This window comes from Hesperophylax consimilis, chromosome 2, assembly GCF_061612785.1.
Source record: "Hesperophylax consimilis isolate HC1 chromosome 2, BYU_Hcon_1.0, whole genome shotgun sequence".
Classification (NCBI taxonomy): domain Eukaryota; kingdom Metazoa; phylum Arthropoda; class Insecta; order Trichoptera; family Limnephilidae; genus Hesperophylax; species Hesperophylax consimilis.
In genome coordinates this window covers 11,633,569-11,648,998 of record NC_142837.1, presented here as the reverse complement: position 1 = coordinate 11,648,998, position 15,430 = coordinate 11,633,569, and the positions used below count along the sequence as shown (strand labels likewise).

General features: G+C 35.1%; 1 protein-coding gene across 2 annotated transcripts in view; it reads left to right on the top strand.

Annotated features, from left to right (window-relative positions):
* LOC149425694 (uncharacterized) overlaps nucleotides 1-15,430 on the top strand; it is a 124,689-nt gene that overhangs the window by 2,037 nt on the left and 107,222 nt on the right. Inside the window, exon 2 of one of the 2 annotated variants that reach the window (XM_089644452.1) lies at nucleotides 59-88. The exons of the other annotated variant lie outside the window; for it this stretch is intronic. Coding sequence (XP_089500578.1) covers nucleotides 59-88 — 30 coding nt within the window. The remainder of the gene's footprint in view (nucleotides 1-58; nucleotides 89-15,430) is intronic. 2 annotated transcript variants of the gene reach the window in all.

Below are 15,430 nucleotides of genomic sequence, written 5' to 3'. Positions count from 1 at the left end.
GTTTGTACATATTAATGTTTTTTTTACAACTGAAATTTTACGTTTCGTTTATTTACAGGTGTGAATCGAATACACCTACATATTATATGTATGTATACATTTTAATTCTCCATTATTACTAATTCATTGATTCATAATAATATAATGACGTCATTTTTAAGTGTGCTTTGTTTTACGAATCTTGTCACAAAATATGCAGTCAGGTACATTATAATGTCTTCTTTATTCTATGTTGTAATAATTGTAATCACGGAATTGCAACTGTCTTGTAATTGGACACTTCAAATCGAATTAATATTATCATCCATCATAATAACAACCTGTGAATATAAGAGCGGTCAAAAACGATATCCAAAATCATCGATCGATCGCTATATTAACACTTAAAGCTGCTGCCACACGCAAAGCTCACATCAAAAGTTAATGTACAGCGCATCATCTTTTCTACCGACACACGACGCTATCAAATATTTCTTCCTATGGTAGGAGAGGGGGTCAGTTGAATTCGAGAGCGGCCGAGGAACATAATTTCATCTGTCAAAGTGACAACTTTACTTACTGACAGCTTGAGCACGTTTTCGAAATGGATGATACTTGTCGCCTATTGCTGGATCTGTTGGACAGCTCATCCTCAGATGATGATGCCGCCAGCAGTGCTCAGTTGACTATATAATTATAAATGCTATTTATAAACTTTTTAGATTTTAAACAATCTGCGCGTAAATAGCGCATTTTCACATAACCTGACATAACCTCTCCGTCGAATCAGGAAATTCGCAGTTCGCACGCCGATCGACGAAAGCGACATATAATAAATTATTGTAAAATAAGCTCAACTTTCGTCCAAGCCGTCCAACTTTTATCAAAAAACCGAATGATATTACCATATAAACATACTGAGATTAAAAATATGATTAATTTTAAAAGGGCGAAAATTTGTTTTCTTCAAATTCAAATATTGATTATATTTATATTTTAAATATATGTTAAGTATGTTTGCCAAATAAAGTTTTTTTTTATGTTTCTAAATTTACTAGCACACATGACGATATGAGCTAACATAATAAATAAGAAATGCATTATTAGGCTGCTTATGTCATGGCTGTCAAAGGGAACACGGAACTTAGTTGGTAGCTCCGTAATTAAAATGACCCCCTCTCCTTTTTACGGCGGAGAGGGGGACGCATAACTTTTCAAATATCGCGTCGGGAGCGGTTACGTAAAATAAATTCGGTTAGCGAAGTTCAGAACCACACTTATAGCGCGTTATCTTTTTACGTGTGTCGGGTCTGTATGGGATTGTATGGCGAGCGCTATTGTGCTTTATATTATCTGTTGATGTGAGCTTTGCGTGTGGCAGCAGCTTTACGGTTTGTAGCTTCGTTATCGAATACGAAGTTTCATCTGGGATAGTAGAATGTTTCTTGTACATTGCAGTAAGTTCGTCGGTACAATATTTTTGGTCATGCGATTGTAAAACAGTATTGTTGTTATCCAATGTTTCTGCCATTGTCTTCTGCTTACCATAATTCATTTAATGAATGTAGGCAGGTACCTACTTAGAAGGTCAATTCTAATTCTTCAGATGTATTTTTGTCATTATTTTCCAAGATTACTGGAAGAAACGGACAGTGTATATTATATAGGATGTGGATTATTGTTTTTGTTCTTTTACTTTTCTGCAGTGGATAAATAATCTACTTAATATACAGTGCGCACGGAGAAAAATGAGTATTGCTAATTTATTAAGAATCTTTTGAAATTATTCGTAATCCGGTTAAAAACGGGATTGCAGGCCCTCAACAAATGAATTGATAGGTTTCCTGTTAAAATTTTAGTAAAATACGAATGTATTATCACGATGTCGGAACACGTGTTCATAAAAATCCTAGTACTTATGTCACTATATATTATCGAGGCAATTGCAGGTCCATGAACACGTCTCCCGAACACTAGGAATTTACTAAAAGTTTATCGGGAAACCGCCTGCAATACCGTTTTAACCGGATTACCAATAATTTTAAGAGATTCGTGTATATAACTGTTATTAACTCTCCTATCGAAGGTTAGGTATCATTAGGGCAATCTTCATCCTGCATGAAGCATCCTGCATATACATACATAGGTAGAATTGCATTCGTATCATTCACGTAGAGTTCGAACGCATGAGGTTCAGCATCTTCCTCTATTACGTCTTTTGTCAATCTACCCCCGGATAATCTTACTTGGATTGTCTTTTTAATATCCAGTGCGCCTGTAAGTCTCTGATGACTCAGATCAGAAGACAGGAGCCTTATGGCTTATCATCTCAGGCTATCCCTCATAAACATTACGTAGGCGAGAGGAATGCATAAAGTCTATTTATTCTCCCACATGCTCTCATCTTTCAACCATTTCTCTCGGACTTAGGACACCAACATCAATATTTATGAGATTCTACTATATTGGTGTTTCTTTAAGCTGTTATTTACCTAATTGAATATTCATCAGGGGTTTACTGATAAATAGTAAGGAAATGTATTTGTAATTAATCAATATAATATGCAGGTTTAACCATGCCCTAATTATTCAACCGTGACATAAGATAATAGTTAGTGGAAAACACTGTCTACACCTACTACGGAGTACGGACTAGACACATCCTTAAAACTAACGCCATGAAATTTAAAACTCTTCGTTTTGCTGTCTGAAATTTGATTAACTATTTAACGCTGGTTTGGGGAGACATCGCCTTGCGCCACAGTGGGAGGGATATGTTCATATGTCCGACACTCTGATCCCTAGATTCCTACCAAACCCTCATACCTTTTACCAGTGGCGAAACTATACTATCGGGGGCCCGTGGCAAATTCATTGGATGCCCCCCCCCCCAGTAAAAATCACAGTCGCGTTGAAATATTTTGTCTTTACAAGAAATTTATTAATAAAATTCTTTTCTGCGAACTTTTGGTTCCGTAAAAGTATCAATAACGCCATCAAAGTTTAAAGATCGGGCCATTGAATTTTCAATAGACAGAATAGCCGAGTTGCGTAGCCTGTCTTGTCCTAATGAGTTTCTTAAATATGTTTTTATTAATTTTAGTTTCGAAAATGACCTTTCGGCACTAGCTATAGTCACAGGAATTGTAATAAATAACATTAATGCAGTACATACTTCAGGAAAGCTGAACGACATAAAATGATTCTTTATTATTAATAAATCAGGAAGTTCTCTAATACACGAAGCCTTTTCTATTTCGTCTCTGAAGGTTGACCGAAAATTGAGAATTTCCCTGGCAAATGTTTCAGATATGTCTTTTTTATATATATATCAACAAATTCTAGAGCTTTTTTAAGAGATCAGTGTCATTTAAATTTTGCAAAGTGGCAGGTTGCAAAACACTGAAATTGGAAACAATTTCATTCATTGGAAGGAAACGCAATTTCAGTTGATTAATAATGATGTCCAATACTCGATAAAATATGTTCACTTTAAACAACCTTTCCAGATGTCGGAGACGCTCATCTTCGGAAAGTTCGTCAAAAAGGCGTTCCACCTTCCTCTGACGGGTTTTTGGAAAATTCAGAGTTGATGGACCACTTTTCTGCTGTACTACTTACTTCCTTTTTTAAATTTTCAAATTCATGTCGATACCTTTCCAATTCTTCCAGACAAATTTTCAAAAGTTTTAAGACATTTGAAAGATCGATGGCTTTGGACTGAAGCGCTTTAGAGGCTGCATCGATAGTTTGTAGAATTTTGCAATGGAAAACCAATAACATAATAAAACTGTAGTTCTCAGTCTTCTTCTTGATTGATAAAGCTTTATTTCTTTCATCCGATTTGCAATTTAACAGAATTGTTTTCGTTAGCGCTTTTTAGACTTCAACAAACCGATAATTATAAGCAATAATTAGTCGAGTGAAATATCAATACAAATTGAAAATATCTCCCGAGTAAAAATAAATGCCGCCAACTGGAATTGAACCCGGTCAGGTGCTCTGAACCACTGAGGTATGTCGGCTTATTTCCAACCCGCCAAATAATTCAACATGTACTAGTACCTCAATCAACAATTACTGCTTATTATATTTTTTTCACCTGTAAACAACCAACTTTATTTTTGTAGGAAAGGCTTTGTTAGTGCTAAATTTCCCACTAGATGGCGTCGAGACATATTATATCTACATTTGTTGGTGAAATATTTTGACTTGTCAAATATTATTATTTTTAATGATAAACTAATGTTTATAAGACAAGGTTTTATGCATAGCATAAAGGATAGCAAATAATTATATATAATAATAATATACTAATTTTTGCTAGACGTCATCTAGTGGGAGATTTAGTTCAAATTTATATTTAAATTTAAATTTAGTTGTGTCTAACTTTAGTTGATTTTGTGTACTTATATAAAATTTATAATTTTTACTAAATTTTATTAAAAAATTTAGGTTACTTCTGACTTCTAGGCTCGCGGTCTCGTGGCGGCCGGGGCCCCGGCCCCCGCGGGGCCCGTGGCATTTTGCCAGCCCTGCCACGCTATAGTTTCGCCACTGCTTTTTACCTTCCCAGAACTTCCTCTCTTTCCTTTTTTTTCGAAAACGCAGCATCCCAAAAGACGACAGGCCCTGAGGAAAAATTATTTTGATAATGGCCTCCTGTGTGGGGATAATGTAAAAAAATTGGAACTTTGAGTACACATTTAATTCTCATAAAATAAGACAAGATGCCAATAATATTGTTCATTCGATGGTTTTCAGTCGGTCAATAAGAAGAAAGGGAGTGTTAATTCTCGGGCGAAGCGGGTTTGGATCAACTAACTATGTAATAATTTAAGTAATATTGATGTCCTAGTTTACCTTTAAACTTTTAATTATAAGCATGTACCTACGTAGGCAGCTTAAGTTACTTCGTTCACAAAGCAGCACTAGAATGAGCCGTCAATCCCCTTAAGTTTATATGCGTTCCAAGCAGATGCGACAACTCTTTATTATGGCATGATTAGGGTTGCGTCTATCACCGTTATCGAGCCCTCTGGCCCGACGCCAGACAAAATTTAATTATATGACGATATTTGTAAATCAAAGTTGTATTTACGTGAATGTACAGACTCTGCAATGTAAGGGGCGTGGTCTACAAACCAGACCCCGAAACCTTGGGATACAATCTATTTTTCATTGGGATTAAATCTATCAAAAACATGGACATATGTAATTAGTAATGAATATAACGTCCAAAACAATAACATATTATGAATACGTCAACGGAGCCGCCAGACGAGGAAATGACCACGACTAAGGGACTGCCTCAATATTTACGTTGTTCCCCCAACACTACAACGCCGCCACTCGTCTCGTACATCTAAAATATCCCGACAAAACCTATAATTTCCTGATTTAAAACACAAGTCTAACACAATGCACCAGTGCTGTTGTTTTTTCTGCGGTCGTGCTGACTTCCAATGTTGTTGTCCATTATTAGCTTTACTACTGCGAGTCCTTTGTCTTTCTTTAATTTCCCTATTCGCAAATTCTGAACTTCGTACTTCTAAACCAGTGATTCCCAAAGTGGTCTATATCGACCCCCAGGGGTCTATGACAACCTGCAAGGGGTCTACGTCAGCGAAAAAAAAAATTGGGGGTCCATGAAATGAAAATGGGGGTCCACGATAGTGGATCTCAAGATACACTGATAGTACCTATTTACTTACACTTAACCGACACTAAAGGTGTATCAATATTTCATGTTTTGAAGGATTATTTCATTGAAAAAGCAATCCCTTTATAAAATATAATGTTAGATACAGATGGTAAGCTACAGATGGATCACCTGCCATGGTTGGACGTTATCGTGGATTTATAAGCTATTTAAAACAAAATGTGCCAGGGGTGTTAGCAATACATTGTGTCATCCATCGACAACATTTAGTTGCTAAAAATTGGACTGTTAGATTACATGAATCTCTTCAATTAGTCATTGATGCAGTAAACCGAATCCGAAGCAACGCGTTGAATACGCGGTTATTTGCGCAGTTGTGTGAAGAAAATGACGAACACTTTCATCAATTACTCCTTCACAAGTACGCTGGCTGTCGAAAGGCTTATGTTTGACAAGATTTTTTGCACTTTTTGAGACTATTTTAGAATTTCTGGATACTAAAGATAAAATTTTAAAAGACAATTTAATGAAGTGGAAAACAGACATCGCCTATTTAACAGATTTGTTTACAACATTTAATATGGTTAATTTGCAGTTACAAGGCGACAGTCTAAATTTGATTAAAACAAAGTCCATCTTATCAGCGTTTCTTGCCAGAGTTAAACTAATGAAGCAAAATATTGGACGGGGCGAATTTTCCCAGTTCCCCAATTTGTCACAGACAAACTGCCAGTAAGACGACGTTTCAACCTACGTTCAACATTTAAATGCCCTCTATTCAGATTTTGAAACTAGGTTTGAGGATGTTTTGACTATGTTAATACCCCCGTGGATAATTAACCCATTTGGTGACATAGAAGAAACGAATGTCATAAAACAAGAGGAACTGACTGAAATAAGTACAAACGAAGAACTTAAGGTTCAGTTTAAGCACGGATATCAGCACTTCTGGCTGCAAGAAAACATACCCGTTACTTATCCCGTATTATGGAATATAGCGAGGAAATTTTTAATTTCCTTTCCATCGTCATACCGAGTGGAAAGAGGGGGTTCAGCGCTGTTACCAATCTCCCAACGAAAAAAAGAAACAGACTGGACATCATTAGCCGAGGAGACTTAAGATTAAACCTTACAAAATTGACACCAAATGTTGATAATTTATTATTAAAGCATCGGGTTTATCCTTCCCACTAAAACATTTACTTATTGCTTAGTTTATTTTATGTTACGTTTATTTTATATAACAGAAACAAAATTTTATTTTGAGTAGTTTTAATTTAAATTCAATTAATAAATGTATATGTAAAACTGACCATGTGTTTTTACTTTAAGTTTTTAACACTTAACTTCACTACAGTTAGAAATTTACAAAAAATCAATATCAGGTAAGTAGGGGGTCTACCAAAAACAGAAAAACATGGCAAGGGGTCTACAACACAAAAAAGTTTGGGAACCTCTGTTCTAAACCATGACGTATTTCAATTTTCCCGCCTAGCCACTTGTGGCAACCCTGGACATGACTCTTCTCGTTCCTGCTTTCCTGAGCAGATCAAAACTCGTTTACCACAATTGAAAAAGTGTGAGATCAGATTCACTTCCTCGTTCCTTCCATTGTTGGCTTGCTGAATACAGTATAATTCAACAACCTCGCCGCAGTCGTCAAGTTAGCGATTCTTGACGCTGTTCATGCCGTCAACTAAATCCTAACCCATGTCGCAAGATCTGATGGATAATACTAGACATTTCCAGGGATTGTGTGCACAAAACAGTCTGTAAATGTCTAAATTTAGGTGAAAACTAAAAATCAGTTATAAATGTTTAGAAAACGGGCCATGTTTTATTATTTATGACATCGCTTATGGTCTTCCATGTACGTGATGATAAAGTTACGCATTTTTATTATATTTCTCTGGCGACTTCTAGCCGTCGGAAATCGAAACATGCATAAGTGATAAATATAGCTAAACAGGGCTCTAAAAATGAATAATCATTGACATAATGCAATAGCACAGTGTTTTGAAGCCTGGTCCCTATCGTAAATCATTAGTTTTTAACAGCATTCAAGGTGAGAACAAAAGCTACAAATAGCGAATATCTCGATGTACCTGTAACTGGTAAACTTATCGAGTTTGGGATGAAATTATGTTATGCATTTTATGGGAATCTACTATGTACTGTAAAATGCATAATGTTACCGCATTGCTATGTTACTTTTCCTTACATTAGATATGTTTATTACCGATGTTCTTCGTGTTGTAAATAAATTTATAGTGGTTGATATTTTACTCAATATTGTTTTCCGACGATTCTAAATTTCGATTCTAGTACTTAACCAATTTCATTGTTTTGATTTTGGTTAATCAATTAGCTTTTCTTGAATACGATCACGATATCTTAACATATTATTATAATATTACTAAGTGCAGAAAAATACGTTTCTTGTGTGAAAATGTTCTGTATTCAAAGTCCCGCACTATCGCCACTGAAAAGGGTATCAATTATATTAATCCCGCCATTGAAAAGGGTATCAATTAAATATGACTTTGAAGTTGAAGGGTAATGTGTACACGTACAGTACGAGTACAGTGTTTTGTGTGAAAATGTTCTGTATTCAAAGTCCCGCACTATCGCCACTGAAAAGGGTATCAATTATATTAATCCCGCCATTGAAAAGGGTATCAATTAAATATGACTTTGAAGTTGAAGGGTAATGTGTACACGTACAGTACGAGTACAGTGTTTTGTGTGAAAATGTTCTGTATTCAAAGTCCCGCACTATCGCCACTGAAAAGGGTATCAATTATATTAATCCCGCCATTGAAAAGGGTATCAATTAAATATGACTTTGAAGTTGAAGGGTAATGTGTACACGTACAGTACGAGTACAGTGTTTTGTGTGAAAATTTTATGTATTCAAATTCCCGCACTATCGCCATTTAAAAGGGTATCAATTATATATGACTTTGAAGTTGAAGGGTAATGTGTACACGTACAGTACGACTACAGTGTTTTGAAATGGTTCAAAGAGTTGAGATAATTGTGGAGGAATTATAAATACCTCAACTCACATTAAAATACGTATTTTTCAATTGCCGATAGATTTTGAAGTAGACGTTTAAAAAAATAAATATGGAGTATTCTCAGCCTCCACAAAAACATATTCTTATCATAATGTATTTATTTTTAGTACTAATATAATGTATTTATTTTTAGTACTGATAATTTATACTATTCGAAATCTAATTGAGTTTGGATTGATAATATTATTGGTAATAGTATCATGTATTATTTTTAGGCGAAAACGGAGATTATTATTATAAAGATCAGAACGGCCCATATTGTAATATACTCGTAGTATCAGATGAATGAGTATTCTCAAGCTACCTTACCGACCTTATATTTCATTTGCATGATTGTGTATAGAGATTTATGTTTTATTATAGCGACTATTGTACTTACAAAATATGATATTAAATATTATAATTCTTAGTCTTCCTCACTAAGGTGAACCATGCTAAGGCGACCAAAAATATTCGTTTCTTGTTTTTCTATTTCGTTTTTTCAGAGTTTTTTCATTAATCTCTCTCACAGATTGTTATTCTTGAGTTTTAATCATTCAAATTTTCTATTCGCTTTATATCAGGGGGAAGGATGTTATGGAGTTTCGTCGCAAAATAAATATAATTTATTTGTCCGAATGTGGTTTTATGACCTAGTTTGATAAACATGCAGTATTGTAGAGGATTCAGTATTTTTGAATAGTTTCAATAGTTTATTTTTAGCATATATTTGTTGTACATTTGGTACATCAAAACTATTGAAAATATCAATCGAAGGCGTCCTTATGGGTACTTTTAGTATGGTCTTTATGATTCCCTTTTGAATTATGTTCAGGTTATGTATATTATTAGATTCCATATTCAATAATACTGTTTACCATTGTACCATGTTATTGCAAAAATGTTGTCATTATGTACCTGCTGACAAACTACATAAGTAGTTTAGAAGGTTTGAATGTTAATTTAAAAAAAAAAAAATTAAAAAAATACGAGAATGACATAAAGAGTAATAGATGTTTTTCGTGTCTTTTTTTATTTACCACATTTCTTAGATTTATAAGAAATATATAAGTTTTTCCGTGATTCCTTTGATATGTATTTTATGCGTTGTGATTTCTATAATTCTATAATAAGATCTTATAAACTATGTTTGATTATGAATGATACCTTTACTTTTAATGACTATTTCGAATGAAGGCCACGAATTATTAGAAAACTTAACGTAAAAAAACGTTCAACAATAAAAAATAGTACAAAATTACAACTCTCGTGCAGGTATAAAATGGCGCCTAAAGGCGATTAGGGTTTACAACTATACGCTATTGTTAATATTTTTAGTGCCACTTGTTGAAATTTCCCACCATTCATACTTCAACCCATTTAATTTTTGTTTACAGATTAGGCGCCATACGTTTTCGATAAGTTTAAGGCGATTGATTTTTTCGAGAGCTTTGATATCTTGTTCGAAATAATACATATAATTATTCTAGAATTTTTAATAAAATACTGGGAATAGTGATATAACTTGGCATAATTTTTTCGTAATATGATAATTTTTTTTTATTAGACTATTCTTTATCGTGGCTTTCTAAAGCTGACTGTTGAGAATTGTAGTCGCGGTCACGCACACCGACCTCATGCAACAATTCTCTCACCTGCCAGAGCTAGACTGTCCTTTTCCTATCCCCGCCTCCGACGACTCGACGCATCTCTCCCTAGGGTCTTCGGGTATCCATTCCCCCATCTCCCAGTTACACTTTCTTCAGGGCACCACCGAGAAATCGGCTAAGGGGAGCGGTCCCCTGACTTCGTAACCGATCAACCCAATCACCAACTGACTCGCCTCGGGACCGCCGAAAAGAATGTGGATTATTCCTCTCCGGACCAGCACCAGATGTTTTTCATTTGTACTTTTGTTTTATCTAAATTACTATGCACATACTATGTAGACAAACAGTCTACACCAGTTGTTTTTATTTTTGTATTTATTTTTTTTCCCCTTCTACTAACATAGAAACAGAGGCAAGTACTCTACTAACAAACTAACATTGTACACAGTAAGCACTCGCAGACTGCTTCCCTAAAAACGTATGCGGGGACATTCGAGGTTTAGCTTCGTTCTTATTAAATGTAGAGTCGTTCTTAACAAAAAAATTAGCGTCCTTGCAAGAGCCCTGAAGGGGTAACCATAAGTTACCTATACCGGGGCGGGTAAGTGGTGGGATCCTCGAATGTCCTTTTCCTATTTACCTTCATCTTGTCTATCAGTTTCCTGACACAGCCACAACCCGCATTATCGTTTTATTCATTTACAACGTTGCAGTCTCTGACATCTATTTTTATGGTTATGCCAGGGAATGTAAATTCAAAGCGAACATTATTCAGAGTTACTTGTACTTCATTAAATGAACTAGCTTGCTGCAGCCTAAACATTGTACGACCATTTCCAACTCGGAACGGATCTAATCAAAAACGAATCTTTTACATTTCAATATTCTTTTATGCTAAGATTAATTAACATCGGGTCCATTGTATGGTTCTACATGCCCGTTATTACTGTTATTAGTAATTATAATTAGTAATCTGCTTGGCCAGAAAAGAAACGTCACTTTATCTAGGCAAAATCTTAAGGCAAAGTGCCTTTTCTCTCACCAGGGCGATGCTAACACCATCTTCCACTCTGAAACAAGGTGCATTTGACGTTGACGTTTTGGGGATTGTTGTAAGGCTGAAGGATTTAGGGGAGGGGGAAAGGAAGGTTGAGATGTGCCTGGTGTACGATTCACCACACATTTAAGGCAAAGTGTCTTTTCTCTTACCAGGGCGATGCTAACACTATCTTCCACTCTGAAACAAGGTGCATTTGACGTTGACGTTTTGGGGAGTTTTGTAAGGCTGAAGGATTTATGGGAGGGGGAAAGGAAGGTTGGGATGTGCCTGGTGTACGATTCACCACACATTTAAGGCGAAGTGTCTTTTCTCTCACCAGGGTGATTCTAACACTATCTTCCACTCTGAAACAAGGTGAATTTGACGTTGACTCTAAATATTAAATTCTGACACTGGCTCTTCGGTATAATATTATGTATTTGTGTGTGTATACTGTAATTTGTAATAACTCTATCGGGAAATGTATTTGTAAGAGATCCTCGGCCTCAAGCGTTTTACAACGCTTCGCCGCATATTGAATAAAATGCCATAATAAAATATGTCCGTAATTAGTGGTCAAGTTGAAGTTTTAACTGTTACGTACTCTTGCATCACCGCCCTCGTTTCATTATGCGGGCTCGAAAACACGAAAGACCGCTTCGACACGACGCTGTTAGAATCTGCGTCCTCTCTCTTGGGCGCGGCGCTCAATTTGAGATAGAAACATTGACACCTTTCCTAGCCTGCTCGTGGCGTATCGCAAGGTTCTGCCGTGGGTCCGGGGTCCGGGCTCTGGGCTCGGGCTCCGGATGCCACGAGACGATGTGGACCGTTACTTTACGGGGAAAGATCCGATGGCATTGCCCATTTGAGATGAAGTGTAGAGAATACAGGTTATGCGGGTTTTAACAGGCGCTGGGTGCCCGGCGAGCTGCGGGCAGCTCGCAGCTCCGGAGTGACATTCTTCACGGAATATGAAAGAATCAAAACGGACACTTTTAGCAAAAGAAAACCGTGGCAAGAGCGGATCTTGGGCTCGGACCTCACATCTCGGTCGACACTCTCCACTGTCAACAACTCTCCAAGATACCCATCAAAATATCCCAAAAAACACTGGAAGCTTACCGTGTGTTAATGTTTCATTTAGAAAATAATTTGGTTTACCTATTACGCTTATTCTATAGGTACTTACTTTTAACCTCGATTTTATGTAATTTAACGCTATTTTCTCGCAGGGGTAGGCAGGCGGATCTGATGAAACTTCGCACAACTCTTGTCTTGTTTACACTCTGCCCCATTCATAATCTACACTTGATCGTGCCATGTCTTCCGGGAGCGTCGCTGACTGCACTTTTATTTTGGCTAAAATGTTATTTCCATTCTAAAATGACATGTCTTCCTTCAATATATCACTCTACCCCTCAACCTAACCAATCTCTAAGCTTTCTCTACCAGAGTCATTACATCTTCCTCGCAAATTTTGATTTTCAATACAATTTTTTGTTGAAAATAAATAAATTTTTGCTGGAATTAAAAACTGTGCCCAAAACAAACAATTGGTGAACTTACTGAAGACTTGGCTAACTGAAAGAATTAATTTGTATTAGCTTACAATGATATATTATTCTAAAGACTTTTAAAATTCTTATTTATGTTATTCATAATTTTCCTTTGCTATATTTCTGTTAAATTTCGATTTTTTGTTTTATACATAAAATTGTAAAAATGTAACTGTAAACTCACTATAATAAGATTTATAATGTAAAGAACCCGTTAGACAAACTGCTATAAGGCAGTTTATCGGGACTTTTTTGCCTTATATTTGTAAAGTGTGTAATATATAATTAAAAAATAACAATAAACTATTATCTTAAACAAGTTCCTTTGTTTAACGCTTTTTAAAAACAGAAAACCTAAATACAAATAAGAATTTTGATTCATATTTGAAAGAAAGTAGGTTTTTCTAGATTGTATAAAATCTCGCATTTCTCCAAGCAACCCATTCGAAGTAATTTAAAATCTAAATTAGGAACCAGATTCACAAAAAATCATGTGGTGAATCATATTATGGTGGCATATAAAAAAACATATTATGGTAGCATTGAATTATTATGGTAGCATTACCCTGGTAAAACAAATATTACACGCATTACAAGAGTTAAATTATAAAACTACTGATCATCATAGCCTCATGGTGTGGCGTTACAGAATAATTCCGTAAAAATAACTTTTATATATTAATTCTTCTGGTACCGACCTTTTTTCTTTTTAGTAATTTATTGACATAATCAGATTCAAACCAGTTTAGAAGTAAACAATTAAATACTGTAGTGGACTGCATCCTTGTGTAGGTGCACACGGCTAGAAGAGAGTGCATCTATATAACGCGGCATGCACTGGTATTCATTGCACGTAGCATGTGTTGTAACAGCCCACTCTCGCTCCGCAAATGTTTCAAGATCGGATAATTAATTATCCATAAGCCTTAGTGATCCCTCAAACATTTGACATTATTTGGATAGAAAATAGAGTTTATTTACCTCTTAAAACTATTCATGACCCAACTACGAGTGGAACACCGGTTATAAATTAGAGTTTATATGTTGATTTAGAGTTTTAAATTAAAAAGAATCTTTTGATTGACTAGATAAATGCGAATGCTTTGTTGTAAAAAAATTAGGAAGCATGTAATTTGCATGAGATCCGCTATTTTTCGAAGTTTTTGTACAAGTTTTTACGATGATTGCATGCTTTAGAGATTCTCGTTATAAAATTATAAATGCCTGAAATTGAGTTCATTCATAGAAAAATACAAGGCGTCCGTTGTTTTATATTTGTGATCTTTTCACACTAGAGATGTTATCTTTAACGAACTAAATCCCTATTGTAAATGCGCCGTTAACTAGTGTTTCCTCTTGACGAGTTCCAGTTCTAATTCACATTCGTTTATATGAATGTGAGTGGTTAAATTGGTTTTATATTAGAAGGAAGTCTTTAACGATGTAGTGCGGGTCAATTTGGGTGTTTGGTTTATGGTGAACCGAAATCTTTTTAAAGAATACCAAAGGCAGAAATTTTAACTTAATTTAAATTTGATGTATATTCATAATACACTAATTGATTGAAGTAGAGTTTGATTTATAATCCTGGTAGAGACTCCCAAAATAAAAATATGAAATGGATTTAAATTAAATTCTTTAATTTCTAGGCGTCTTCTAAAGTCATTTGAATCTTGAGCTTTAAAAATACATCACTGGAAATGCAGCGCTCTTGAGGTGATTTTTCCTAAAAAACGGTTACACAAAAAAATTATCCTACTATTATTATAGACATCTATTATATCTCTCGTCTGTGAGCAGCTTAATAAGACAAAATAGTTGAAGAAGTCTGGAAGTAACTGCAAGTAAAATTACTATATGTATATAGACATATATTATATCTCTCGTCTGTGAGCAGCTTAATAAGACAAAATAGTTGAAGAAGTCTGGAAGTAACTGCAAGTAAAATTACTATATGTATATAGACATATATTAAATCTCTCGTCTGTGAGCAGCTTAATAAGACAAAATAGTTGAAGAAGTCTGGAAGTAACTGCAAGTAAAATTACTAAATGTATATAGACATATATTATATCTCTCGTCTGTGAGCAGCTTAATAAGACAAAATAGTTGAAGAAGTCTGGAAGTAACTGCAAGTAAAATTACTATATGTATATAGACATATATTAAATCTCTCGTCTGTGAGCAGCTTAATAAGACAAAATAGTTGAAGAAGTCTGGAAGTAACTGCAAGTAAAATTACTATATGTATATAGACATATATTATATCTCTCGTCTGTGAGCAGCTTAATAAGACAAAATAGTTGAAGAAGTCTGGAAGTAACTGCAAGTAAAATGACTATATATAGACATAGATTATATCTCTCGTCTGTGAGCAGCTTAATAAGACAAAATAGTTGAAGAAGTCGGGAAGTAACTGCAAGTAAAATGACTATATATAGACATATATTATATCTATCGTCTGTGAGCAGCTTAATAAGACAAACGAGTTGAAGAAGTCGGGTAGTAAGTACAAGTAAAAT